The 27,237-nt window shown below is 34.8% G+C and overlaps 1 protein-coding gene across 7 annotated transcripts in view; it reads right to left on the reverse strand.

The window, feature by feature from the left end:
• The window catches only part of SMARCAD1 (SWI/SNF-related, matrix-associated actin-dependent regulator of chromatin, subfamily a, containing DEAD/H box 1), a 75,947-nt gene that overhangs the window by 33,384 nt on the left and 15,326 nt on the right, over nt 1-27,237 (reverse strand). For 4 of the 7 annotated variants that reach the window (XM_044224470.1, XM_044224474.1, XM_044224476.1 and 1 more), the window contains exons 4-9: nt 19,536-19,707; nt 16,473-16,539; nt 10,943-11,046; nt 4,450-4,551; nt 3,314-3,395; nt 1,487-1,878 (exon numbers count right to left, since the gene is read on the reverse strand). In XM_044224470.1, the coding sequence (XP_044080405.1) occupies nt 1,487-1,878; nt 3,314-3,395; nt 4,450-4,551; nt 10,943-11,046; nt 16,473-16,539; nt 19,536-19,707 (919 nt within the window). Of the gene's footprint in view, nt 1-807; nt 1,447-1,486; nt 1,879-3,313; nt 3,396-4,449; nt 4,552-10,942; nt 11,047-16,472; nt 16,540-19,535; nt 19,708-27,237 lie in introns of those variants that run through there. The other 3 variants (XM_044224475.1, XM_044224477.1, XM_044224478.1) reach the window with 2 other exon arrangements.

Raw genomic sequence — 27,237 nt, forward strand, 5'->3', positions numbered from 1 at the left:
TTACTATAAGATATTTGGGCAAGTAGTTACAGTTACTAAATACAGTGGTGTAGATAATTGCATTCCTTATTAAATAAATTAGAATCCCAACAAGCCTGAGCAACCGACTCTGCAATAACACAGGAGACCATTAAAGATTAAAAGAAAGAAGAAAAGGAAGAAAAGAAGAACAAGAAAGCCCTTCAGCAAATACTTTAACAAATAAATCACTCAGGCAAAGCCGAACAAGTTTTGAAAGGACCTGCTTTGACAGATGTTCTCTAGAAAAGCAAAGGCTTTAGGCAAAACGAATGGCTTTATTTATTTTATTTTTTTTAAGCTATAAAATACTAGTAATGATGTTTCTTTATTTTTCAAATATCTTAATTTTTAAAAAAATGCTTTTTAAAACCACTGTTCAGGGACCCTACGATCCTGCCACTTTAAAGACACTTATTAAGGGAACTTATGCTCTTACAGATTTGTCACAAGTATAAAATTAACCACAAAACAACTTTACTCCCTAAGATAGGGAATAAAACTTCCTTAAAATTTCTAAAGCTTCAAGAGGCACTTCATCTTCTAAAGCTGTAAAAAAAAAAATCCATATTGCTTTCACAGCAGGGCCTGTATATAATTCACGCTATAAAAGCCCACATTCTCAGAAAAGTCAAGGCAAAATTTAAAAGACAGAGTTCTTATATTTTTCTGTATGAATACAATTTGCTCACATGCTCACATTTATAAAATTCAAAATACAAGTATTTTGGATAACACTTGTTTATAGGAAATCCAATTCCATAAAATGATCATGCAAAGTGTACTTACCAGTTACTTATGCATTCCCTTCACCTAATGCTTGAATTCTAGGCTTCAAACATTTTTCTATCCTTTCCAATTAAAAACGCTGCAGCCTGCTACACTCCATAAAATGGCCGTGTTGTTAACCAAGAAAAACATGTTAGAGATTGAGCTGTCATTTTTAAAAGAAAAAGAAAATAAACACTTGCTTCTTTTGTAGTGAAGCATAAAACACTTAGGCTGGCATTTTGAATCATGGAGCTCCCCTGGACGTTGCTATTGCTCTTCAAGTAAGTTGTTGTAAAATTTCTGCCACATTCTTGCTTTTTGCATGGTGTCTCAGCAGTAACAGATCAGAACAGGCTAGCAAACAACTCCTTCCTAAATGTAAGCTCTAATTTCTTCTTCTGCAGTGAAATGAACCAAGTTTCTATGCAAAAGAATGAGTGACAGTATGCCCAGCCAATCAGCTTGGGTTTTTTCAGGAAAATCACCCCTTAATTCATTCAAAATTAGGTCATATGACACTATTTGAAATACTATTGGCTTACAATGAAAGTAATGTTTGCCTCTACACAGGATAAGGCCACCCATCTATGCTTCCCTGGCTGAAGACACCTTGACTATAAACGGTACTGTGAATTAAACACACACACACACACATAAACACACACACACAGGGGAAAAAAAAATAATGTAGCCTTACCAGAGCTTCCCAACTATTAAAGGGCCGGAGTTCTGTAATCTTCTGAGCCTTCTTCTGAGAACACTGAGGAATCAAAGTAAGTTCACCAATTGAAGCATCTTGAAGAAAGTGAAGAATTTTACCCTTATAGCCATCCTCCATCACTTCTTCACCACTACTGTAGTCCTCATCTAGCGAACTACCCACATCAGAGCCTGAATCGTATTCAGAGTCTTCAATAACTCTCTTAGGATTAAATACATTTTTTTTACGTTTCTTGTTAAAACCATTTTGTGGTTTCATGGAACATTTCTGTTTCAGTTTTGTTTTAGCTGCATTTTTAGGGTAATTCTGACTTCTTGAAGAAGCTTCTTTTCCATTTGGAAATTCACTTTGTGAAGCATATTGCATATCTGTGTAAAAAAAAAGACAAAAATAACTAAGTTAGAAAAATATAAATTAAATATAAAGATATAGGCCCTCAAATAAGATAAAAAATTACCTAAATGTGTTATTTTCCTACTGAATACAGAATTCAACTATAATTTGTTAAATCTTGATATGCTTTAAAGAGAAATACTAAAATAGAATTTGAAGTTGTATAGGAGTTGAGAAAGTTTCAAAAACAGGTGATAACTATGAATAAAACCCCCCATTTTCTAACAAAGGTCCTGAGATTCTAAATGGCAGCTGCATTTCTGTAAGATACCCCAGATGCTACTGAGCAGCCCCACCTCCATTCCAACACTGACAGGTACAGCAAAAACACGTTCACCCTAAATTAAAACCATTCCTATTATATTAATTTTCCATCACCATGTACATCTGTTGAAATATACTATTACTAAAAAAACATTGCTACTTTATCACTGGTTAGCCTATCAGACTCCATTTCTAAGATGCCTATGATTGAAGATAATTCTGTTATTTCTTACCAGTTAATCTATAACACAATACTTTACTATTTAGTATGTTTGTTTCGCTTATTCAAAGAGCTTTTAGACTTACACACTGATTACCTTACATTTATTCTTGTGCATATATGAAAGAGAAAAACAAATTGGATCAAGTAGTCCTCAAATTCTTCACATTTATAATCTATCTCTTTTGAATCATTTTTTCAGATGCAGAACTGATGATATTGGTGGCTGTCTTTTTTCCACACAGTATCATTCTCTGTGCCATCAAGAGCACTGGTATGAAGGTATTTCTTAAAAGAATTTATTAAAAAACAAAACAAAAAAACTAAAACCACTGTACTGGGCTTTTTAAGCTGGTTTTGCAATCAAGCAGGCATCAATTAGGTCAGCTCTTCATAAGGATGTTAATAAACATGTATGATTCAACTCTTCTCCACTACTTCTCTAACATTTAATTCTGAAAGTTAAAAGTACTCCAATACAAGTTTAGGGAACTTCTTTCATGCCAGTGATATTCATCTTAAAGGATTCTGATACTGGTACTTCTGATATTCATGTAAGAGCAGGCTAGGACACCTACACTGCAGTGATTATAAACCACCAGCCATCCTAAGATCCATCCTGTGAGCTGCTAAAATATAAAAAATGTTGCTTTTATATTCAATAAAACAATGATAATTTAAAAGCAGCCTTAACTATTAAAAAAAAAAAAGGCTAGCCAATTGGAAAAATGTATTTACTATTTCATATTACACTGCCATTAAAGAACAGGCCAAAACATTTTGAAACTGCTCATTTAAAATTTTTTTACATCATTATTTCCAAGATCTTTTGCAATCCCATTCACTAATAGGTTTAGATTTTCTTATGTACCAAAATAAGAACATAATGGGAAGTATGTGTTTTCTAGGACAGAAGAGCTAATTACCTTGGTCTTCTGCAAACACTTTTAAAGATTCTAATGCTTCTGTGTACATCCATTCATGTTCCTTCAGTACTTCCCTTAGTTCCTAGAAATAAGTCATTGATCTTTGTTAAAAATCTAAAATAAGCAACTTGCAATAAACTTTTATGCTTTTAAAAGTAAGTAAATCATCTGAAAATTCGTATCTGATTATTTCACATTTGTTTATATGCTGCTTTACAAGTGGTTTCTGTGTACACGAAATTTCACCTCCATGAATTTTAAGTCTCCAAAGGAAAGGAAGCTAGACTTTCTCTGCATTTCTACTCTTCCTATAAAGTGCTCTGAATAAATAGAATAAAAAATGTTTGTTCAATTAAACTTCATCAGGTAGCTAGGCTTTTACAAACTGCCAACTTCAAAACAAAGAGTTTCAACACATATAAAGAACCAACATAACAACATGATTTTGCATTTACCTTGTAAGAATTCAGCAGATGTACTACCTGTGCATATACCTGAATAAATCAATGCACGTGAGAATGTATTCTAAATGTTAAATAATGTGCTTCTACATATAATCAGGTGATAGAAGAGAAGCAAGCTTGGCATGAATATACAGACTGAGTATTCTTACTACTTAGCAAGTAGAACAAACCTTATGGAATACTAAAGTACTGAAATGCAGTATTATACTTCAAAATTCTTTTTTTCTTTAAAGTTTATTTATTTTTTAGTAATCTTGACACCCAATGTGAGGCCTGAACCCATGACCCTGACATCAAGAGTCATGCTTTTCTGACTGAGTCAACCAGGTACCCCTAACACTTTAAAATTCTTAATGAAAAATTTAAAGGACAAGAATATAAAAAAAGCTAAAACAGCTGATTTGGCTTTCTACATACTCACATTTCATAAATGAGTTCCAATTGTTATGTTTGTTATGATTATGGTCATTATGCTGATATAGTTAGCAATTAAAGTAAGAAAACAATGTAAAGAATTTACAAGCAGTATAAAGGTATTTTATAATATTAATAAGAGTATATTTAATTAGAAAAATGCAAAACACACCCTAAGCTTTTCCAGTTAATCTCAAACACTATTTTGTTCCAAATATTTAGTACACACTGATTAAATTTCTGTCCATGATCACCTACCTGCTTATCAAAATTGGGAAATTCCTTTTGCAATTTCAATACAATACTTTCTTGCTTTTCCCAATTATTACTAGATTCTGCAGACTCATTGGATTCTTCTCCCTAAAGGGAAGAAAAAAGAGCCAATTAAGGAGATCATCTGCAATGCTAACAGTCTTAAGACAATTACATTTATATTTGACTTGATTTGGAAGTTAGCACATTAAGAATCCAAAAATGTTTCTTGTGAAAACTGACAAATTACTTCTTTAAGGATAAAATATATTGCTGCTTTATGATCACAAAAAGACCCTGACTGCCTATCCAGTAACTCACACTTCATTCATAAAGCATTCAACATAAAATAAATCTACTAAAAGATTAGCATGTTCCTCGAATTACTCTAAATAATTCAGGTATGTTTAAGTATATTTAGTAATGGCAAATAAAAAAAAAGATTCAAATATCTCATCTATGCTCACAATTTTATATCTCCCTACAAACTTCAAATACTGACGGGACGCCTGGGTGGCGCAGTTGGTTGGACGACTGCCTTCGGCTCAGGGCGTGATCCTGGAGTCCCGGGATCGAGTCCCACATCAGGCTCCCAGCTCCATGGGGAGTCTGCTTCGCTCTCTGACCTTCTCCTCGCTCATGCTCTCTCTCACACTCTCTCTCTCTCTCAAATAAATAAATAAAATCTTTAAAAAAAAAAAAAACTTCAAATACTGAGAGAAAAAAGTTTACTTTTTGTTTGGTGCTGATTTACAGAATGGCTTAAGTATTAATTGTTCATCCACACCATAAAAGTAACACAATAATAAAGAATTTAAACCAAAACATTAATCTGTGAATAATTATAGCTACTTAGACAATCTCTTTCTTCTTTGTCACTTGATTTTAAAAAAACTGATTAGAATTCCATATTTAAGGGGTGTCTGGGTGGCTCAGTCAGTTAAGTGCCCAACTTTGGTTATTGCTCAGGTTACGATGCCAGGGTCACAGGATCATGCTTTGCGACAGGCTCAGAGGGGAGTCTGCTTGAGATTCTCTTTCTCCCTCTCAAAATAAATGAATATATCTTAAAAAAAATTCTTGGGTTCATGCATAAGAAAAATTTTTGCATTTAGATCAAAAAACATTTATTTAACTCTGCTTAGAACTATACCACATACCATATAATTAAGATATAGAAAAATACAGCCTCATGTTTTCTTTTCTACCTCCTTTCTTATCCAACAACTACATGTTATTTTTCTTTCCCTACCAAAGTAGCAATATTAAATTGAGTGAAACCTCTGCTGCACAAAGGTATAAAATGGTGTTCCACAAAACAGATGTAAATAAAATACTATGGAAGTTTGGAGTTGAAGAAGAAAGCTGCATGTGTTTTTATAACAGTGAATGGCCCATCTGGGTTGAAGCACAGAGACCATGGGTAGGTTGCAAGGCTGAAAAACTGTATCAGAGCTAATACTGCATTTGGCCTGGAGTGTTAAATTGAGGTCAGCCTTTTTTAAGAAAGCAAAAGATTCTGAGCTGGGGAATAAAACACTAATATGTGAAGAAAGCATTTCAAAGCCCTCAGAAATTCATACTGCCACCTCCTCTTAAAAGCTGAAGACACTGAAACTCCAAGAACAAACCCTTTAGAGGTCATAAATAATAACTATCTGAGGCAAGAAGAGAAACTTGGGTATCTAACTATACATTGGTATTTTTCTACTATGTAAATGTTTACTAAACCCTAGTCATTCAGGTAGCACATTCCTGGTTTTAAATATATTAAATGTCCATCAAAAAATGAATGGGTAAACAAACTATAGCATATACATAAAATGATATATTATTCAGCTTTAAAAAAAGAAGTGCTGATACTGGCTACAATGTGGAAGAACCTCCAAAAACATTATGCTAAGTGAAAGCTAGACACAAAAGGTAACATACTGTAGTACTTCTATTTACATGAAATATCCAGAATAGGTACATCCAGACAGAAAGCAGACTGGTGGCTACCCCAGGGCTGGGAGAAGTAGAGAATGGAGAGAAATGATTTAAACGGGATGGCATGCTATTATGGGATGATAAGAAGATTTTGAAACTAGACAGGGGTGGTAGACTGGCAATGAACTGTTCATTCTAAAATGGTTAATTTTATGCTATGTGAATTTTACCTTAATAAAAAAAGTTTGACATTTGGAAAGCAGTAAAATATCTTTTGGGAATCAAATATATGATAGCACTAATTAAACATTCAGTAGATAATATACCTCTCATTTGCTGTCTGCTCTCAGATTTAATAGTTCTGTCAGCTCTGCTAATCCCTGGTGACTTAAAATACCTATGCAATCCAGTGGTTACACTAGAGCTTTACAGAAGACAGGAGATACACAGAGTTCAGGCCTAGATCTGTCTTCAGTGGGCTGCAAGGTTATGAATTAATCTTGTGGTTATTTTTCCCATTCCAGAATGCAGAGCTGGACCAGACATATTTAGAAATGGCAGCAATCCCATATTAGCTCCTTGGCCCATGAAGTGAGGACCATTATTGGAGAAAAAAAAAAAAAAAATCCAAGTTCCTAAAGCTGAGGAGGGGACAGAGGGGGGAGGAAGGGGAAGAGAAGTACAAGTAGTAGCAGCAGTAGCAATACCATATCCTTGAAGGAATGGAGAGATGGCTATCACCATCCCATCCCAATGTAATGGGGACTCCTTGGCCTATACAAAAGCTGGATGATCGGTTTTGGGGGATTATTTCAGGTTTCATCAACAAATAGGTGATGACCCCAATTTTAACTACTATATCAGATGTGGTTATTTTTACTGGAGCAAATCAATAAAACTTTGCAGTTATCAATATGTCAGATGCTTCTTCCCCCACTGCCTCCTTTCCAATTAGAAAGGACAAGTCAAAGCAATTTGTTTTCATCTGGGCAGGGTCAGTGATAGACACACCTTCGCTGTCTTTAAGGCTATGGTAATTCTCCCGCTCTTTCCTCATGTAGTAGTCTAGGACTGATAGTTTCGCACAGTCCACAGAATTCACTTTAATCACCTACTCTGAAGACATCACACTGACTGAACTTGGTAGGCAGAAGAAGTACCTTATGTCAGTAAGATACATGCATGCCAAAGAGTGGGAAATAACCACTCCACCAACTTCTGGGGACCACCACTTTCATAAATTTTATGGGGGATCCAATCTGGGCATGTTGCAAATGCCATTCCAAAAAAAAAAAAAAAAGGAAAGAAAAGCATATTGTTTAATTCTACGAAAGAAGCACAACTCTGGTTGCCTCCTTCGACACTAGATGCAAAGTGGTGGGTGCTACTTAATTTGTTTACAAACTAACTCTTTACACTGTCACAGTTATAAATGTGTCCACATTAAGAGAAGGCTCTGTAGCAGGTCCAGGATACAGTACAAGGTGCTCTGCCACTTGGGCTTCACAACCAAAAAGCAGAAGCAATGTTCTCAAAGAATCTGTTGCTAACAAGGATGCTGTATATGGTGTCTCTAGGAAGCCCTAATAGGAAAATCACTGCAGAGACCCATAAGCTTTTGAAGCAAGGTCTGGTGTCCTTCTGCTGAAAACTACAGTCTGTTCTGCTACAACACGATATATGCACTTCCAAAATTACCGCACTGTGCAAAATCATGAAAATAATAAACTATAACAGTATTTAAGAAAAACCATATTAGAGGCACAACTTTCAAAAACTCCATCAGTGACACATTAAAAAAAAGAGAAAAGATTCTCGAAATAGGGTAGCACAATTGCACGTAAATTAAATGGTTAAGAAATACATAAATACTATAAAAAATATGAACTGAAGTCTGCTTGGGGAGTGTTAGCACTAGAAGGATGGCAGCTTATGAGTTACTGCAAAGTAGCAGAAGGGTTATCTAAATGAACAAATTTGTTAACATCAGCTATGGAATGGCATGGCTCACTGTCCTTGTGTTATCACTGCTGTACTGGCTGAAAATATAAATAAGAAATTATAAAATAAGCAAATATATATTTCTGCTCCTTTGCTAGCCCCTCCTTTCATACTAATGCTGTCTATATATTTTTAACTTATTTACTTGAGCGAGATATAGAGAGTACGGTTGCGAGCCAGAAAGGAGCAGAGGGAGAGGGAGAGGCAGAGAATCTTAAGCTAACTCTGCACTAAGTGCGGAGCCCAACATGGGCCTTGAACTCACAACCCTGAGATCATGACCTGAACTGAAATTAAGAGTTGGATGCTTATCTAACTGAGCCACCCAAGAGCCCCTGTCTGTATGGTTCTAAATTCAACTGAATCTATGCGTGACTCATACTACATTCAGGATTAAAGCCACTATTTTCCAACCAGTACAACTGTTTCAGTAACACTTAGAACACCTGCTAACTTGATGTGTTAAGCTGTCATGGTGTAGCCTTCTAGTCTTCACCATCATTGTTATCATCAACTTCTGCATCCACATGGCCAGCAGCAGCAAATTACTGCAAGAGTTCTGTGATTAGATCATCAGAGTGGAACCCTAACTCTTCAACATCTCCAATTTCTATTTCTTCAAATCCAACCCGCTTTCTTAAATCAACACAGCTTGTTCTAAATTTTATAAACTTCTTTAGACAATCAAAATCTTCCATAATCACAATTAAGTCAAGGAGAGTTTCCCACCACATATAATGCAAACACTCTTTTATGACTCTAGGCTTTTACATTGGTAGCAATGAACATTCTGATGTTAAATCTATTCCCAAATTCTATAATCACATCCGCATTTTTTCCGTAATAGCAATTAGCATCTTAAATGCTCACTTTAAATAGTAAGCCATAAATGCTTTTTAACACCGGGCTATCTCAGAAAGGTGATTTTCTAAAGCAAAAAGAAGGGGAAAAAATGTGATTGAGTTAAGTTTTTGTAAATAGGCAAGCTGATGCATTTTAAGAGTTTTTAATTAAATTTTTTCATTTGTTTTTATTTTTACAATAATTCTCTTATAACAGACAAGAATTAAGTAAAAATATCGTGCTCGCTTCGGCAGCATATATACTTAAAAAAAAAAAAAAAAAAAGAATTAAGTAAAAATATCAATGCAGATTTGAGCAATCCATCCATTTTTCCTATACCTGTAGTGAACCATAAGTCTGACTTTCTTTTAAAAGGCTCAACTCAGTTTGGTTAGTAATAAACTACTAATGGTTTTAGCTCTAAGTTTCCACCTGGCACTAGGACTGAACATCACAGTAATGCTATCTTTCAAAGCCCTGATTCCTGTTTTCTGTCTTTCAGATTTGGGACCTGTAAGGCAGGTGCTGGAACAGATACCTGTTTCACCAAAACTGAGAGTTTAATTTAATGTACAGTTGCTTCCTTTAGTATACTTCTGTAACATACCTGGAAAATTCTTTTGCAGCTTTCCCATCTGCACTCACTGCTTTGTGTGACAGTTGATGGGCACAGGAATTTGCAGCACTGTTTGCAACCACTCAAGAACCACTAGTGAAACCATGTTCCTCAACACTTAGAAGCAGCAGGCTTATAGAACAGTGGTACCACTCAGTGAAAATTCAGCAAATGAAACACCCAAGTCTGATGTGTTATTCAACAGAATGTACAAAGAAAGTAAATGCTTTACATCAGCCACCAATATGATGCTATTTTTCCCACAGCCATTACACAGAGATCTGTGAACTAAAATGTGGGCCTAGTCTCTTATACTACAACTGTTCCTTATGCCTAAAAAACCCAGTCACAAAATTTTTACTTCCCATCAGTATTAGTTCTTAAGGAAAAAAATGCTTCCACATAGGGACATAACAAATATCTCATTAAGTTAGGGTAGAGATTGCCACCTGGCTACTCTGAGCTTCTTATACCATCAAACCACAGATTAAAAAAAAAAAAAAAAAAAGGTTACTATACTAGTTGGGCTATCTGATTTTGGTTTTAATTACCAAGAAGAAAATGTGTTGTCTTGAACGCAGGCAGGGAGGACTATGTCTGGTTTCACCGGGAGGCCTCTCAGTAATTCGAGACATAAAGTGGAACTTTATGAAAACGTAACTTTAGAAACTTTAGAAAATATATATAGTTTTCTAATGGAAAACTATAGAGTAATCCAATAAAAGCATAACTGTAATTATTTTTAGATAAGCAGTTAAATATCAAATATGTCTTCTAGAAGGATTATAAATAGCTGCACTGAGGAGGAAATGGTGCTTGTGGTGATAACAGCTGTTTTTCCTAAGTGTTCGACTATATATTAAAAGTGTATTTTCCCAAAGTTACTTTATCATGCCACTAGAATATTTTTAATAATTCATTTTATAACTCAGAGATAAGCAATTAATACCAGATAAATTAAAAAGAAAGCAAAACGTCATAAATGAAATGCAAACACATTCTGATTTGGCTGTGAAAAAAGGAGTGATTCATTTAGGTCTAATATCCACAGATTCAAGATATTCTATGCCTAACAGTTGATTTTGATATTGCAATTCAAATGTAACTTACATGATCCAATCTTTTCTTTTTTATAGACTGATCATCATTAAATTCATCTTCCTCATATGGCTCTGAAGAAGAAGATAATTTTCTTTTCCTGGGTCCACCACCTTCTAAAATAGAGAAGAACAATCAAAGTCTGCACAGTCATTATAAGCAGCATTAATGCAAAATGAAGGCAAAAATGTTATTATAATGAATACTTATGCAGACAGTTCTCTGGACATCAGGCCCAATGTTATTTTTTCTACATATCACTTATACTCAGGAAATGTCAACTGAATTAAAGGAAAAACAGAGACACTTACCAGTCTTTCAAAAGTTTTAGAAATCACTATAATCGTGTTATTTGTAAACCATCATGTTATTTAATAATAACATATATCACTAAACCGACAAGTAATTCCACAGAGCAATACTGAAAGGAAAGGGTTCTCCCTGGTGACTGAATACTCAGCAGTGAAAAAAAGTTGAGCCCTACCAGTGTAGCTTATTTGAATACTATCACTGATAACAGTAATTGTTTATTATGTACCAGGCTATGCAAAGGGCTCTTACTAACTCTTGTTTCATTTACTTTCCACAATAACCTTACAAAGTAGTTAACAGTCACTCTCATTAAACAAATAAGGAGCATGTGAAATACAGACAGCTCAAGCAATTAATGCTCTAAACCTAAAACCAAGAAAGTATAACATACAGGCTCTAACGGTGATAGAAAATTTACATATTCTGTCATAACTGAAAGAAAAACTCAATCTATATGATCTTAAGAAGCTATATTACAGGGGTACATAGCTGGCTCAGTAGATAGACCACATGACTCAATCTCAGGGTTGTTAATTCAACCCCACATTGGGTGTAGAGGTTACTTAAAAATAAGATCTTAAAAAACAAAAAAGGGAAGCTATATTACATATTTGTACTTTGAATACATTTATCTATTTCTTATATATCAGAGAGAAAATTCCTCAGACATACTGCTGTGCTAATATGAAAACATCTGCTAGAGCTCACAAAAGTGCAGTAGTAATTAAATCAGTACCCTGACTATGCTGTTAGAAATTAAAACCTGTAGAAGTACAATATTCAAACTAAACGTTAACATGACAGCTTTTAAGTTGAAAGCCTACAAATTTTATAATATAGTTGTAACAAAGTGTTATTAACGTTTTAAAGTATAATTTCATGTAAGTACGGTTAGTATCTTCTAATTTATTTCACAAAGTAAATGTGAATTCTGCAGATAGCAACGAATTCCCATTATTTACTTTAAAAAGAATTATTACCCATATATTTACTGGGGTAGGGTGAGCACGGTTAATCAATAGTCTAAGTCTGAAAAAAACTTCAAATCTGATGATTTATGCCATGTGACCTAGACATGTTTCTTTCCTAAAAGAACAAGAACTTTGTTTTGTCAATAAAGGATTCTTCAACTTAATTATCTGTTTAAACATCTTCCCTTTTTGTTAATATTATGACATCAAATATTTACATGTATTTAAAGTGGCTAAGGCAAAAAATTTGCAAAATATGAGAGAGAAAATGCAAATCTAAAATTTTAGTATGAGGTTACATAACAGCACAGAATGTTGCCTACATCTAAATCTACTCTATTTACAATAAATTAAAAATTCTATATGTATCTATGTTATGTTGTACTCACCTCAAGTGTAGCTACCGTTTGTCACCATACAATGCTATTACAGTATCACTACTATATTCTCTGTGCTGGGAGATGTGCTCATGTGTGATGAGTACAGCATAAGGTATAGTTATTGAATCACTGTTGTATACCAGAAACTCATGAAACACTGTGTTAGCTATACTTCAATAAAAGAATTTTTTTATATACCCAAAAGAAAACAAATTAGTATTTTATACTAAAAAGAACTTCCAAATTGTGTTTCATAAATTTTCATCTTTTATTGGAAGCATCCATCAATTTCAGGGGGAAAAAAAAAAGTTAAAATTTTACCTCATACCCCAGATAAAAATAAATTTCATCTAAGTTCAGTATTTAACCAAAAAAATAAATAAATAAAACATGAAACTGTAAAAAGAAACAGACAAAAAACACATAGAAGCAGTTCAACAGGAAAAAAAAAGAAAAGATGCTTACCTTCCTTAGTAATTAAAAACAGGTAAAATAAAAAAATAAAGTAAAACAATTTTTCATCCATTAAAAAATAGTAAATAGACAGTCCTAGCAGACCACAGGCAAAAGGCACTTTTAAACATCATGCACTGTTATACCTTTTTTGGAAGGCAATGTAAATAATACATCTTAGAATTTCAGACATCTTTTGGTCCAACAATTCCTTTTCTAAGAATTTATTCAACAGAACTGATGGAAACGTGTGCTTAAGTATACATACAAGAATTCTGTCTAAATGCCCAAGATATTAAACAAATTAGAATATACACATAAATCCTACTGTTGTTAATCAGGTAGACTTTCAAAGATATACATGGAAAGATGTCTATATAATAAATGAAAAGCAGAAACATAAAAGGGACACAATCACCTAAAAATGCTTTGCTTATTTTTATACAAACACAGAGAAGTGGAAGAAATAGCTAGAGACTCCTGACAACATCAGTAAACTTGTATTATTACTTTTTAAAACAGGGTAAAAACTTCGGACACATACACATTATTTTTTGTTTTTGTAACCTAGTATTCTTAAAAGAAAACTTTCAGAAAGCAATGCATAAATGGTACCCCTATTGTTTAACATGTGAAATATTATCTGTAAGGGATTACAATTTGTGCTAAAACCAATCCAACATCATGATGTGTAGAATTGTCCAAAATAACTTATAGATACTTAGAAAGGCCTTTTTTGGGAAAACTATCCTAATATATCCAAAATAGTTTCTTATCCTAATGATACTATATATTGAAAGCTATCTTATGTTGGTGAGGCAAAGCTGTCATTCTTCTAATCTATATATCACCTCAGAAGTGTATTGTACTAAAGATGAAGATGACTAATACGACGGTCTAGTTTATTCTAGGATGAAGCATGGAAGTCTACTTTAAAAACAAGAAAACCCTGATTTCTTGTTTCCTTATAACTTTCCACTAGAAAATATTTATTATTATTATTAATACTGCCATGGAACCTAATAGAGGGCTTGAACTCACAACCCTGAGATCAAGACTGAACTGAGATCGAGTCGACAATTAACCAACTGAGCTACCCAGGTGCCCCCAAAACACTTTTTTTTTTTTTAAAAGATTTTTTATTTATCTATTTGACAGAGAGAGAGATCACAAGTAGGCAGAGAGGCAGTCAGAGAGAGAGTGGGGAAGCAGGCTCCCTGCTGAGCAGAGAGCCCGATGCGGGGCTCGATCCCAGAACACCGAGATCATGACCTGAGCTGAAGGCAGCGGCCCAATCCACTGAGCCACCCAGGCGCCCCCAAAACACTTTTTTTAAATAAGAAACAGTATCAGTGCAAGAATGAAAAGAAGAAAAAAACTCAGATGAAGTTCAAATTTTTTTGAGGATTGTGAACTCCATGAAAGCAAAGGTTTTGTCCATTTTGTTTCCTTATGTATCCTCAATGCCTAAAATAGTATCCGGCACCTAGTAGTAGATGCACAATAAAGATTTGTTAAATTAATATATAAGCTGAATGATGTTAAGTTGCTCAAGAGAAAAAAAAATTACACACTATTATAAAGCTTTTCCTACAAATCTGGAAAGATTATGGAATATTGCGATATTGTAAGAAAAAGAAAATATATGTAAAACTTCCCAAACCATTTTGCAACTCAACAAATGTTCAATGAGTCTACCATTTTTCAGGACCTTTTACATAAGTGCTAGGGCTATGGTAATGAGGGAAATATAGTCAACCTTCTCCTATAGCATTTTCTATCATCAGAGAGCCTATAAGAACAAATGACTGCTAACATTTACTGTGTTAGCATACTTACTATGTACCACACACTACAGTAAGAAATTTATATTAACTTTAATCACTTCTTCACAACAACCTATGAGTTCAATACTATTATTACACTATTTTACTGCTAAGGAAACAGACACATGAAGAGTTAGGCAACACTGCCCAAGGTCACACAGCTAGTAAGTGAAAGAAGAGGAAGAAGCTTAACATTCTGTATAGGTAGCACCCACACAACACAATACTATTCCCCAACTCAAACTGAAGAAATGAAAGATTTAAAATATTTCATAGGGATGAAACAATTTCATCTTTGGAATGCACTCCATTAGAATCTACTTGGTTAGAGGTACAAGTGAGATAGGTAATTGTTGAAGAGATGATAGGCCCATGGGAACATACTATACTATCTTCTATTTTTCCGTACGTATTTTAACGTTTCAAAAAATTTTTAAAAGCTAAAAAGATACACTTAGGGAAACAGGCATTTATTCACACAATGTTGATGAAAAAATAAATCAGTACGACCTTTAAAAAGGTAACATGGAAGTACATATTAAACTTTTAAATATGCATATCCTTTGATTCAGCATCCTAGTTTGAAATTTAGCCTGCAGAGATAATAATATAAAGCTTTCCTTATAAGGTTATTTACTTTTGTATCACAGTAACAAAATAATGGAAATAAAAAGGCTAATTAACAAAGAAATAGTTAATAAATGAACCATATAGGTAGTTACAGAGGAATGTTATGGGCAATATTTCAAAATTGGATAAATCTGATTGTTCTGATGAGTTATCTATCATAAATCATCATGTGATTTTTTTTTAAAAATGCAAACCAATATGACTATTGCATATCCTAATTAAATGTGTGTGCATGTGCTGTGTAATGGTAGGTTTGAGCACAGGAAAAGTTGAAAATGATACAAAACAAATTTAAGAGTGGTTAATGGAGTGTGAGTTTGTTTTCATTCCTTAAATGCTTTTTTGATTATAGGTTATTTTTACTTGTTTGGTATATACAAGTTGGGGGGGGGGAGACCAAGACAGTATTTGCTAAGGAAAAAAAAAATGGAGGTGATTTTAGCTTTTATATTGCAAGGTCCTTCAAATGCATTTATTTTTGTATCCCAAGCCTGGAATATAGCATAAATATTTACTAAATGAAGGAATCCTGATTACCAGCTAGGACTTTCCACAAGACATTATGTTCCTACTGACTCAGATTTGTAGACCTGTAAATAAAACCACAATGCAATTAGAAAGGACACTTAAGAAAGAAAATATACCTTCCAAAACTTCACTGTTATGAGACCTGATCTGTAGAAAACAAGCAAAATTACCAATGAAAACCTGCCCCCTCCCTAGGGGGAGAAAAAGAAAATCAGTCTAGAAAATTTGGTTCCCAAACAGCTGCATGACCTCAGGTACGTCACTTAAACTTCTTAAGCTTCAGTTTCTTCATTTAAAAAAACTGAAGCCATTAAAAACTCACAAGGTTCCTCCAAGAATTCATGAAGGTGTTTAGTAAACTGTAGAGCAACTACTAAAAATGTGAAGATATTTATTATTATAAAACTAATAATCAAATGGCTAGAAACGAAGTCAGGCCTACCTGCATCACCAAACATCAGCAAGGCAGCAGCAATTGCTCCATCCATAGTGCTTGTTGATTCAATCAACTAACAGAAGGAGAAGAGATTGTTTTAAAAATAACACTTTAAGAAATATTTAACAAAAGTCTGCACAATGTAAGCACATCTTAAAATGTTACTGGACTTATTCATCATCCCTATGTACTGAAATATATACAGTATATTCAAGGTTTTGTTATTTTAATTTTTTAATTACAAAGTTCTGCATTAAAGCCTTAAAAACTCCCTACTTATGTGCTTATGTGTCCAGGCAGTGTGTGTTGAGAGAGAGAGAGAGACAAACAGAGAAGGAAGGAGGAGGGACACTGATAGACATTTGTACTATTCTTCTTAGAATATGAAAAAATAAACCACAATTCTGCAATCATTTTCTTAAATCTAATACTTCTTAAGATGAGTGGGACAAAAAGTTCTTTTTGATTTTTCTTCTATCTCTGAGTTGCCTGAATTTATTCAAGAACATATTCAGATACCATTTATATAATTAATAACTTCAATATAAAATTTTTATACTGATTTTTAACATTCTGCATTTCAAAAGAAGCTAAACATCCCATAATTTTCCCTCACTATAGTAAGAATGGTCTCTTCTACTAGTCTTCCTAATCTTGGATCCTTTAATATCTTGTAAGCCCCTCTTCATTTTCAAAATAGTCAAAGCATATTCTTATCAAGTCCAGGACTAAATTTGCATTTTACAGCTTCTTGAAGTCTTCTATATGGGTGTTATATGGGTGTAAGAGCCTTTGCGGAGTACATTATAAATGTCACCTTCAAATCTCTTGAAATGATAGGGATTAGCTGAAATGCTCTGCTTTGGACTGAAACACTAAATTCCCTAAATTTCAAATACTGACTAATGAAACATGCATACAAATTCTGCGTATCGATCCTATTTTCCCATTGTAATTACAAAATTAGAGATAAATATTCTTACAGAAGAAAAATAATGTGAACAATTAGCAATCAGACTAAAGTATTTTTAAACTGAGAATTGTTCCTCTGAATATTTAATACTCCATCATGTTTATTCTGTTGGAAGCTATTTCCAACACTGTAAGCAGCCCCTGTAGCTATTAGTTGCTACATTTATTGTCTTCTTATTCTAGAAAGAATTACATCCAGAGGAAAAGAACACTGCTAGTGGGTGCAGACTCAACATCCACTGAAGTTTCAGTCAGCTAACAGCAAGAAAGTATCAAAATGATTTGGGAGAAAAAAGATTCATGTTGTAAGTAATAGAGAATAATAATAATTTATTCTACAGAGTTTAAACAAGCAGGCCCAGGACCGCCTTCAGTTCAGACACGCTGTTGGGGTTGAATAGTACTTCTTTCTTTAGTTACCACAGGGGCACATGGGTGGCTCAGCTGGTTAAGTTTAAGTATCTGCCTTGGGCTCAGGTCATGATCCCAGAGTCCTGGGACTGAGACCTTCTCCTCGGCAGGGTGCCTGCTTTTCCCTCAGCCTCCCTCTCCTCTTATCATGTTCTCTCTCAAACAAATAAATAAAATCTTTAAAAAATTAGCTAACCATAAAAAGTTAATGAAGTACTGATTTAACATGGATGAACCTGACACCCTTTTGCTAAATGATGCCAATTCACAAGCCAGATCATAAAAGACCACATATTATATCCTACCATTTATATAAAATGTGAACAGACAAATCTATAAAGACAGAGATTGGTGGCTGCCTAAAGCAAGGGGAGGGAAATGCAGAATGACTGTTAATGAATACAAAGTTTCTTTCTAGGGATGCCTGGGTAGCTCAGTCAGTTAAGCCTCTGCCTTTGGTTCAGGTCATGATTGATCCTAGGATCCTGGGATCCCATCCCACATAGGGCTCCTTGCTCAGCAGGGAGCCTGCTTCTCCCTCTGCCTGACCCTCCCCCTGCTTGTGCATGCACTGTCTCACTCTCTGACAAACAAAATTAAAACATCTTTTTAAAAAAAAAAAAAAAGTTTCTTTTTGGAAAGATTAAAATGTTCTAAAATTAGATTATGGGAATAATTGCACAACTCTGTAAATATATTAAAAACCACTAAATTATACACTTCAAGTAGGTAAGGAAGCTTAAACGATCATCAGTAAATAGCCATCTTTTCACTTTATTTGGAAATTCAAACCTAACAAAAACAGGCTACCATTGATAGGACATGGCCATATCCTATTGGCACTAGGGAGCAGCTACCCATTTCAGAAAGAACATACACTCTACAATATGCCAGTGTCCATCACTCCAAAATTACCTGCCTACCCTATATAGAAATGGTACCTCCTAAGGTTCAAATTGGAGATAGTGGAAGTCATGACAGATATAAAGGTAAAAACAAACCCGCAATTAAATGATCCTCCTAGAGTCATTCAACTAATAAATGACAGAGCTAGAAATAACCTATTTATTAGTAATCTTCAGAGATTTATTCTTTACCTAAAATTTAACTGAATGGTCATTTTTATGTGCTCCTATAGAGATAACTATTACAGTCCAAATACAGTCACTTACTTTGTTTCTACATAGTTCAATCAATGGTTCTCAGCAAGAGTGCTATTGACAGGATAATTCTTTGTTATGCAAGACCACCCCCAGTCCTGCAGGGCTTTTAGAGTCCCTGGCCCCTTGGCATTAAATATCAATAGCAATGCTTTATCATTATGAAAACCAAAGGGGAAAAAAAAAAAGACTTGTGACATTTCTGAGTTTCTAGTGAGAAACCAGAAAGTCTCTATTTTCAAACTATTTGAGCACAAAACATTTTTCACAACCTAAGTGAGCTATTAAGGGTAATATTATGTATTATTATATTATTTATAGGCAAATAACCATACCTATTTAAAAAGTTAAGACTCCCAACAAGTAAATCTCTGGCATTTACTTGTATTATTATGTAAAGTCAGTCAGTCACCTCAAAGCATAAGGTATCTTTAGAAAAATGACTATCCCTAAATATAGTACTAGATTCAAGGGAAATTTTAAACATCATTACAACTACAATAACCAATTACTAAAAGAGTATAACCTTAAGTAAATCACTGTCACTTCTCTGTGGGAAAAGTTCCTTCAAGGTCTGAAGTTTAGCATCTTTAAGGTCTTCCAATTCCGAAAGGTCCTCCAATTCCGAAATATCATCAGTATTTCTACCTGCCATTGTAGGAAGGCCCTGGGACTCTTCATCTTCAGATGGCTCAGAACTAAAAATATTTTCAGAGGAAAAAAACAATATTTTATGTATTACTGTTATTTTATTAGAATGATATACATACGTAACATAACAGTTCTTTTCAATAAAAACACGACCTATCTTTGTCAAAGATTAAGACAATTTTTTTCACTTCAATATGGTTATATATATAAATCTACATTCCCAGAGGCAGCATACTTTGAAAATAACTCATATTATCTGGGCTGGGATGGAGAAGAACAATAAAACACCTGGCATTTATTTGAAGATACACACATATACTGCATGCCCACTTTCTCTCTCCTTTTCCTTTTTCACCTATACTCTATATATCAGAAGAGCATTGTCAGGTTGCTCTTGAGAAATTATAAAGCCTACACTAATACAAATATAAAAGAATTTTCATGGCCTACCTAGATGATCAGAATCTAAATGTTAAAATCAGAATGGTTCCAGTGAGTACCAGAATCTCTGCCAAGAAACAAACACTCTTCAGCAAAGAGTACTGATTCCATATGAGGTTTTATCTTTAACTCATATGAGGTTTTAACTTTAATCTCAGTCCATCTCAATTTATATGTTAATCCTATAAAAGACATTTGGGGCCAAATTTTAATCATCTCCCTAACAAACAAAAATCTCATTTTGAAATTTTGGTTTTCAACCATGGTAGCCATTCTAGAGATAAGAAAACAGAAGTACAACAAATGGACAGACGTTACAAAGATTAGAGAAAGAAAGGTGGGAATTTAATTAAGAATGTTCCACGCAGACTTTGCTACATAGCTAATTCTATTTTGGGAAACATACCCAGAATCTGTATTTTAGTAACTTCATTCTATCTATTCATGTTAGTTCAGTTGTACTGGTCAGGGCATTAGTTTTACCTGAGAATCTCCCAAAATACTTAAAAGCAGACAGATCCCCAAGGACCAGGAATATATATTTTAACAGACTTCTAGATTGACTTCTTGAACCTTGCTTTGAGAAAATGCTCTAAAATAACGAGGTAAATCGCTTCCTTTGTAAAAGGAATGTCCTTCAATATATGAAGATGATTACATGCATCTTCCTTTCCACTATACCTAGGCCTCTCATTCTTCATGTCCTTAACTCTGAATTCTCACTCCATTTCACTCCAGTTACATTCCCGATTTTGCACTAAGTTCACTGAGAAAATGAAAGCATTCATGTTGGAATCTTCTCACAATCTCTGCCCTAGAAAACCACTTCCAAAGGTTCTTTACTCTGCTAGCCATCACCTCAACCTAACCATCAAATTCATGACCATCTGGCGGGACAAACTCCTGGGCCTCATGCTGTAGTACTTATACTGACTACCAGTCTTACCATGGCTTGGATTAACTGTCCAGTCTGCAGGAAATACAAATGAGAGAGGAATAAATTCAATACCATCATGAGGAAACAGTAAGAAAAAACTATTTTATGAAGAAAAGATTCTACTTCTTCAGTAAGTTAAAATCCTTTAAAAAAAAAAAAAGGAGAGGAAAGGACTCTTTAAAAAGCTCAAAAGAAGTTAGAAACTTTAACATGTGAATGCAGAGGACGCTTCTTGTTTGGATCTTGGTTTGAAAAAGCAGCTATAAAACACATGAATGCAGTAGCACGTGGGTGGCTTAGTCAATTAAACGTCCAACTCTTGGTTTCGGCTCAGGTCATGATCTCAGGGTCATAGGATCAAGCCCCAAGTCAGGCTCCACACTCAGGGCCAAGACTGCCTGTCTCTCTCCCTTTGTTTCTTCCCCTAATTGTGCTCATTCTCTTTCTAATAAATAAAATCTATTTTAAAAAAATGAATATAAAAGGGGAATTAGATGACATTAGAGAACTGTTCATTGAGTGGTACTGGGTTCTGGGGAAGAGAAAGACATATCAACAAGTATTACAGGTAGAAATGTTGGAATGTCCATAATTTAAAGTACTCCAGGCCAATAATAATAATAATAGATGAAACAATGAAACAAACAAGGAAAAATATTAACGTGTTAAGTCTAGGTGGTACGTAAATGGATGTTCATTGTCTGTTATCTTATTTTCTTGTATGCCTGTAGATTTAAAAATAAAAGAAAAAAATCTACAAAAACAAAAGTTGACTACTTTGTGTTCTTTTATCTGGTCTCAGATAAAGTTCTTCCCTTTTGTTGAAGATAAAGTCCCCTTTTACTGCTAAGGGATTCCAGCCCTTTCTGGTTCTTACAGGACCCTGTTTCAACTATTTACTACGTTCTCTCCCCAGTCTCCTCTCTCCCTGAGCTCTTCTTTCCAAGCCTACCATGGGCTCAAGACTGCATTAACAAGTTCAATGTGCCAGGAACTCTAGGAGCTGTGGAAACAAGCACTGAAATAAGCAAACCCTCCTCTCCTTCACAAATTTTATAAAACCAGTTATCTACTTGCTCATTTCCTGTACAGTTCTCCTCTCAACATTTTATTACCTTTTGCCCCACCCATTTCAGTGCAATTGTTCTTACCCAGGCAATAATATCTTCTAAAATGTCAAATAAAATAAAAACCTTTCATTGGTTATCTACTCTTCCATAGTGCCATACACTGCTACAAATCTCTGAAAATCTGGCCCCACACCTATCCTCACCCCATGAGTTTTGCAACATTAGTACCTCAAATTTTCCTTTACCTCTCCACCTGCCTGTCCTTAATGTCTAAAGAAGGCTTTTCTTCCTTGTTCACATTTGTGAATTGCTGGTGCTTCCTAGGATTCTACCTTCAGCTCCTTCTTGTCTATTAATAATTCTTAAGAGATTTCATACTGCCAGTTTCTATTATTGACAAAAGGGGGGTGATTTTGCCCCAAGAGAACACCTGGCAACGCCTGGGGACATTTTTGCTTGTTCTGATTAAGGAGGTACTACTAGCATCTAGTGAGTAGGGATCAGAGATTCTGCAAAACATCCTGCAATGCACAGAAAAGAAGCCCGTCAAAGAATTATCTGTCCTTGTCAACCTCAAGATTAAGAAACGATGATAACCAAAATGGCCCCGTTCATGAGTATTGATTATAACCATGGAACATTCACACTGTGCATTACTACAGAGTATGAAAAAGAATATAGGTTTCTATAAACTGATACTATTTCTAGGATATGTACCTAAGTGAATAAAACAAAGATCAAAGGAGAGTGTGTGTGTGTGTGTATATATATACATACATATGCATTTATGTAGTGTGCTATCTTTTGTGTAAGAAACAAGAAAAAGAAGGGCACCTGGGGGCTCAATCGGTTAAGTGTGCAACACTCCAACTACTGATTTCAGCTCAGGTCATGATCTCAGGGTCATGATACTGAGCCCCGAGTCAGGCTCTGCACTGAGCATGGAGCCTGCTTAAGATTCTTTTTCTCTACCTCTATCCCTCCTCTGCCCCAAGTGGATGTGCACTCTTTCTTTAAAAAAAAAAAAAAAAAAAAAAGGAAGGGAAAGGGAAGGGAAGAGGAGGGGAAGGAAAGTAAGAAAGAAAGAAGAAAAAATATCCATGAAAGAAAAAATATGATGAAGAAGTAAACTGGTTAGTTCTGAGGTAGAAAGACAGTAGGTATTACAAGAAAAGGGAGAGACATAATAATTTTGTAAGCACATTCTATTTAGAGTTTTGATTTCTGAAACCTTCTTAATATTTTAAATATTCCAAAGTAAAATTTAAAAGAGGGATAAGGAAAAAACCTTAAAAGGAATACAAACAGAAATTAATGAACTGAACTGTATTTCAAACAACAGAGAAGACATTAAATAATCGAAATACTTTGACCAAATACCTCAGTCTAAAGACAAAACAAACCTATAAACAAATTCTCAACTCTATTTAGTACGCTTAGTGGTCAAATGGTATGATCACAGCAATTCTGAAACTATTTTATCAATACTGGATAACTGAACAAGTTAAGAAACTAATGTTGCAAGAAGCCAGAGTTCTCAATGCCAGAAAAGGAGATATAGAAGAAGAGTCCAGGAAAAGCCCTGTAGAGGTAGATTAGAATTAAAGGTTATCATTAAAAACTCGTGATTTAAAAACACACACAGAAAAACAACACACACACATTCCCCTCATATTTCCTAGTCTGTACAGCTAAAAAGGGCAATGACATAACCCCTACCTCGCCCTACATCAAAGAAAGAACACTCCTACTTCCCAGATTTCCAAATACCATTCTCTATTAAAAGGAACCAGTGCAAAAAATAAAAAATAAAAAAATATAAAAGGAACCAGTGTTACTTGGAGAAATGGCTAATTCTAAATTCAGGCCTATGATAGGAATAGTGTTAAGTCTGGACCATCTTTTGCTAGAAGGGAAAAGCTCAAAAAATGATAGGAACCTCTCAAAGTCAGAGCCTGCCTAAAAGGGCCCTAAACTGTTAAAATTTAGCAATTTTAGCACTAAAATGAATAATGACAGTAAATGAATTAAAACCCACTGAAAGTATAAATAAAAGAAAAAAAAGATTCCACTTTGATATTTTCTTATACGATATAAATACTATATAAATAAATGGGGAGAAATAGAAAACACTTCTTTACATTAGAATACCAAATAATTCAAGTATAAGATCTGAAATGCTAGTTAAAATACCAGCAATTCACAACCCTCATTTAGGTAAGTGATTCAGGTATGAATCATCAATAGATACTAAAACTACTAGAGTGAAAGTCTGCTAAGGAATAAGATCATTACTTGGTCTCAAAGTATCTGCCAATAGATTAATCACTACAAAGGGGTATAAAATAGTAACTCTATAGGAGAAAGCAGGCAAGTTTGAGTGATCCAAGTTCACTTCACCAATAGAGAGAAATTGCTATCAGTGTGCCTTGTAACATGACACACCGAGGACACAAAATCATTTATATACCATTCCTACCACTTAACCGAAATTTAATCATGAAGAAAATCAGTTAAGTACAATTGAGAAACCTCCTTAAAAAAATGGCCTCTCAGAATTTGAGAGGCACAGTGGGGGGTTTGGGAGGTAGGGAAAGAAGAAATGAAATGAGATGGAATCCTGACGGAGACAAACCATAAGACTCTTAATCTCACAGAACAAACTGAAGGTTGGGGGAGGAGGGAGGTAGAGAAAGGGTGGGGTTATGGACACTGGGGAGGGTATGTGCTATGGTGAGTGCTATGAAGTGTGTAAGCCTGATGATTCACAGACCTGTACCCCTGGAGCTAATAATTCATTATATGTTGTTAAAATTTTTTAAAAATGGCCTCTTAATCTTCAAAGGCCAATGATATGAGAAACAGAAAGAGGCTGAGACTCTGGTGGTGATCTCAGGGTCCTGGGATCGAGCTCCGCATGGGGCTCTCTGCTCAGCAGGGAGCCTGCTTCCCCTCCTCTCTCTCTGCCTGCCTCTCTGCCTACTTGTGATTTCTGTCTGTCAAATAAATAAATAAAATCTTTAAAAAAAAAAAAAAAAAAAGAGGCTGAGAAACTTTTAAACATGTGAGTGAAATAATTTATTCCTCATTTATTCCTCTGCTCAATACACTCCATTCATTAGCTTTCTATCTCATTCACAGATTAAATGAAACTAAAGACACATGACACTGTTCAAAAAAAAAAAAATCCAACATGATACTGAGGAAAAATTATCATAAAGTAGTTACTTCAAATATGGTCTAAGGACTGACTCCTAGTTATTAAACTCACACTGCTGTCCATCAATGACAAGATAAGGAATATACATACACCAGAAGGTAAAACAATTACATTACTAAGCAAATCACTTAGTTGAGCTGATTTTTCTTTATAATACTTCACTAGCGAAGAAACTGGTACACTGATTTGTATTCTAGAGCATATTCCTTATTTACAAACCAGTATTTCTGAACAGCACTACCATAAAGTGCATTAACAGGATTAACTGGAAATATTTAAATATGTACTGTACATTTGATACCTGTACTGTGTCAACATTTACTGGGATTTCTGAATTTGAAATGCTTCTTTTGTAATTTAAGAGAATGACCTTATTCTTAGCAGGTAAATGTGAATCCAATGTATTTAACCTTGCAGGATCTTCACTATTTTTTATTTCAGAGTGAATTTCAGGAGAAAGGCATGTTCACTATGGCTTACTTACAAGAAGTTCACTTTAAGAGGAATTCTCATCTTATCATCATCGGACATTCTCAATCTCTTGGCTCCTTCTTGCAGCATTTTCTTCGCTTAGCTTCTGAGCACACAACCTTTTGACTTTTCTCTTACCTCAACAACTATTCCTTCTTAGAACTTTCCACAGATTTCTCCTCTTCTCCCTGTTCTAAAATCCCAAGTTCCCCTGGACTGAGTCCTTCAACCAGGAGATCGTCTCTTGTCCAGCTATACCAGTATCTCTTAGTGATTTCACTTTATCATAGGACTTTAAGTATCAAATCTATATTGTGACAATTCCTAAATTTAGACGTTACCCAGACCTCCCCAACTCAAATATCACAAATCCAATTGCCTACTTGACATCTCCTGCCTAGATGTCTTGCATAGCATGTTCAAGACTGAACTGCCAATCTTTCCTTCAAAAGGAGGTCCCCTACCACACCCCAAACAGTCTTCCTTATCTCATTTAATGGTAACTCCATCCTCCAGGGACTCAGGCCAATCTTAAGATTATCCTTGACTCCTTTCTCTCCCACTCAAAATCCAACAATAAAACTTCTCCACTCTACCTTCAAAGTATATATAGAATCTAACTCCTTCCAACCATCTCCACAAGTAGTAGCCTTGTCTAAGGGTCCATCATTTCTTGCCTGGGTTATTACAACAGTATCCGTGCTTCTAGTACTGCTCCCCTATAGTCTCAAAGACCTTTTAAACATATGAGTGAAATAATTTATTCCTCTGCTCAATACACTACCTTCATTAGCTTTCTATCTCCTTCACAGTAAAAGCCAAATAGCCTACGGGCTTATAATTAAATCCCTCTTCTACCCCACTGGTTACCTTGTGACCTTAGGTGTTTCTCTTTGATTTCATCTCTGCCCTACTTTCCTTAGAAACATCAGGTATAATAACCATTTCTGGTCACTGAACAAGTTATTTGCAATGACCAGAATACTCCACTTCTGCCCCACACCCTCATATCCATATGGTTCACACTTTCTTACCCCTTCAGGTCTGTATTCAAGCATCATCTTCTCAATAAAGCTTCTTTCCAACTGTGCTCTTTAGAAAGCACACCCCCACCCCTGGCCCTGAACTCCATTATTTTCCTTCCCTTTGGGTCATAATATTTATTATTTGGCATACTAGATTGTTTACTGCCTTTCTACCTATAATACAAACTCCATGCTACTTCACAGAATGTGTCCAAAAAATGATTTGACTCTGGGACTCAAGAATAGATTGTAAAGCAATTACAGGTGATCAAAAAAAAGTACACGTTAAAATAACTTCCCTGTTGATGGACGGTTAAAAAATTAAATTATCTGTTCTCATTAACTTTTTATTGAAAATCAGTGTTATCCAGAATGTGCACATGCACACACACAATACCTCTCTACAGTTGTAA

The sequence above is a fragment of the Neovison vison genome, chromosome 11, assembly GCF_020171115.1.
Source record: "Neovison vison isolate M4711 chromosome 11, ASM_NN_V1, whole genome shotgun sequence".
Classification (NCBI taxonomy): Eukaryota; Metazoa; Chordata; class Mammalia; order Carnivora; family Mustelidae; genus Neogale; species Neogale vison.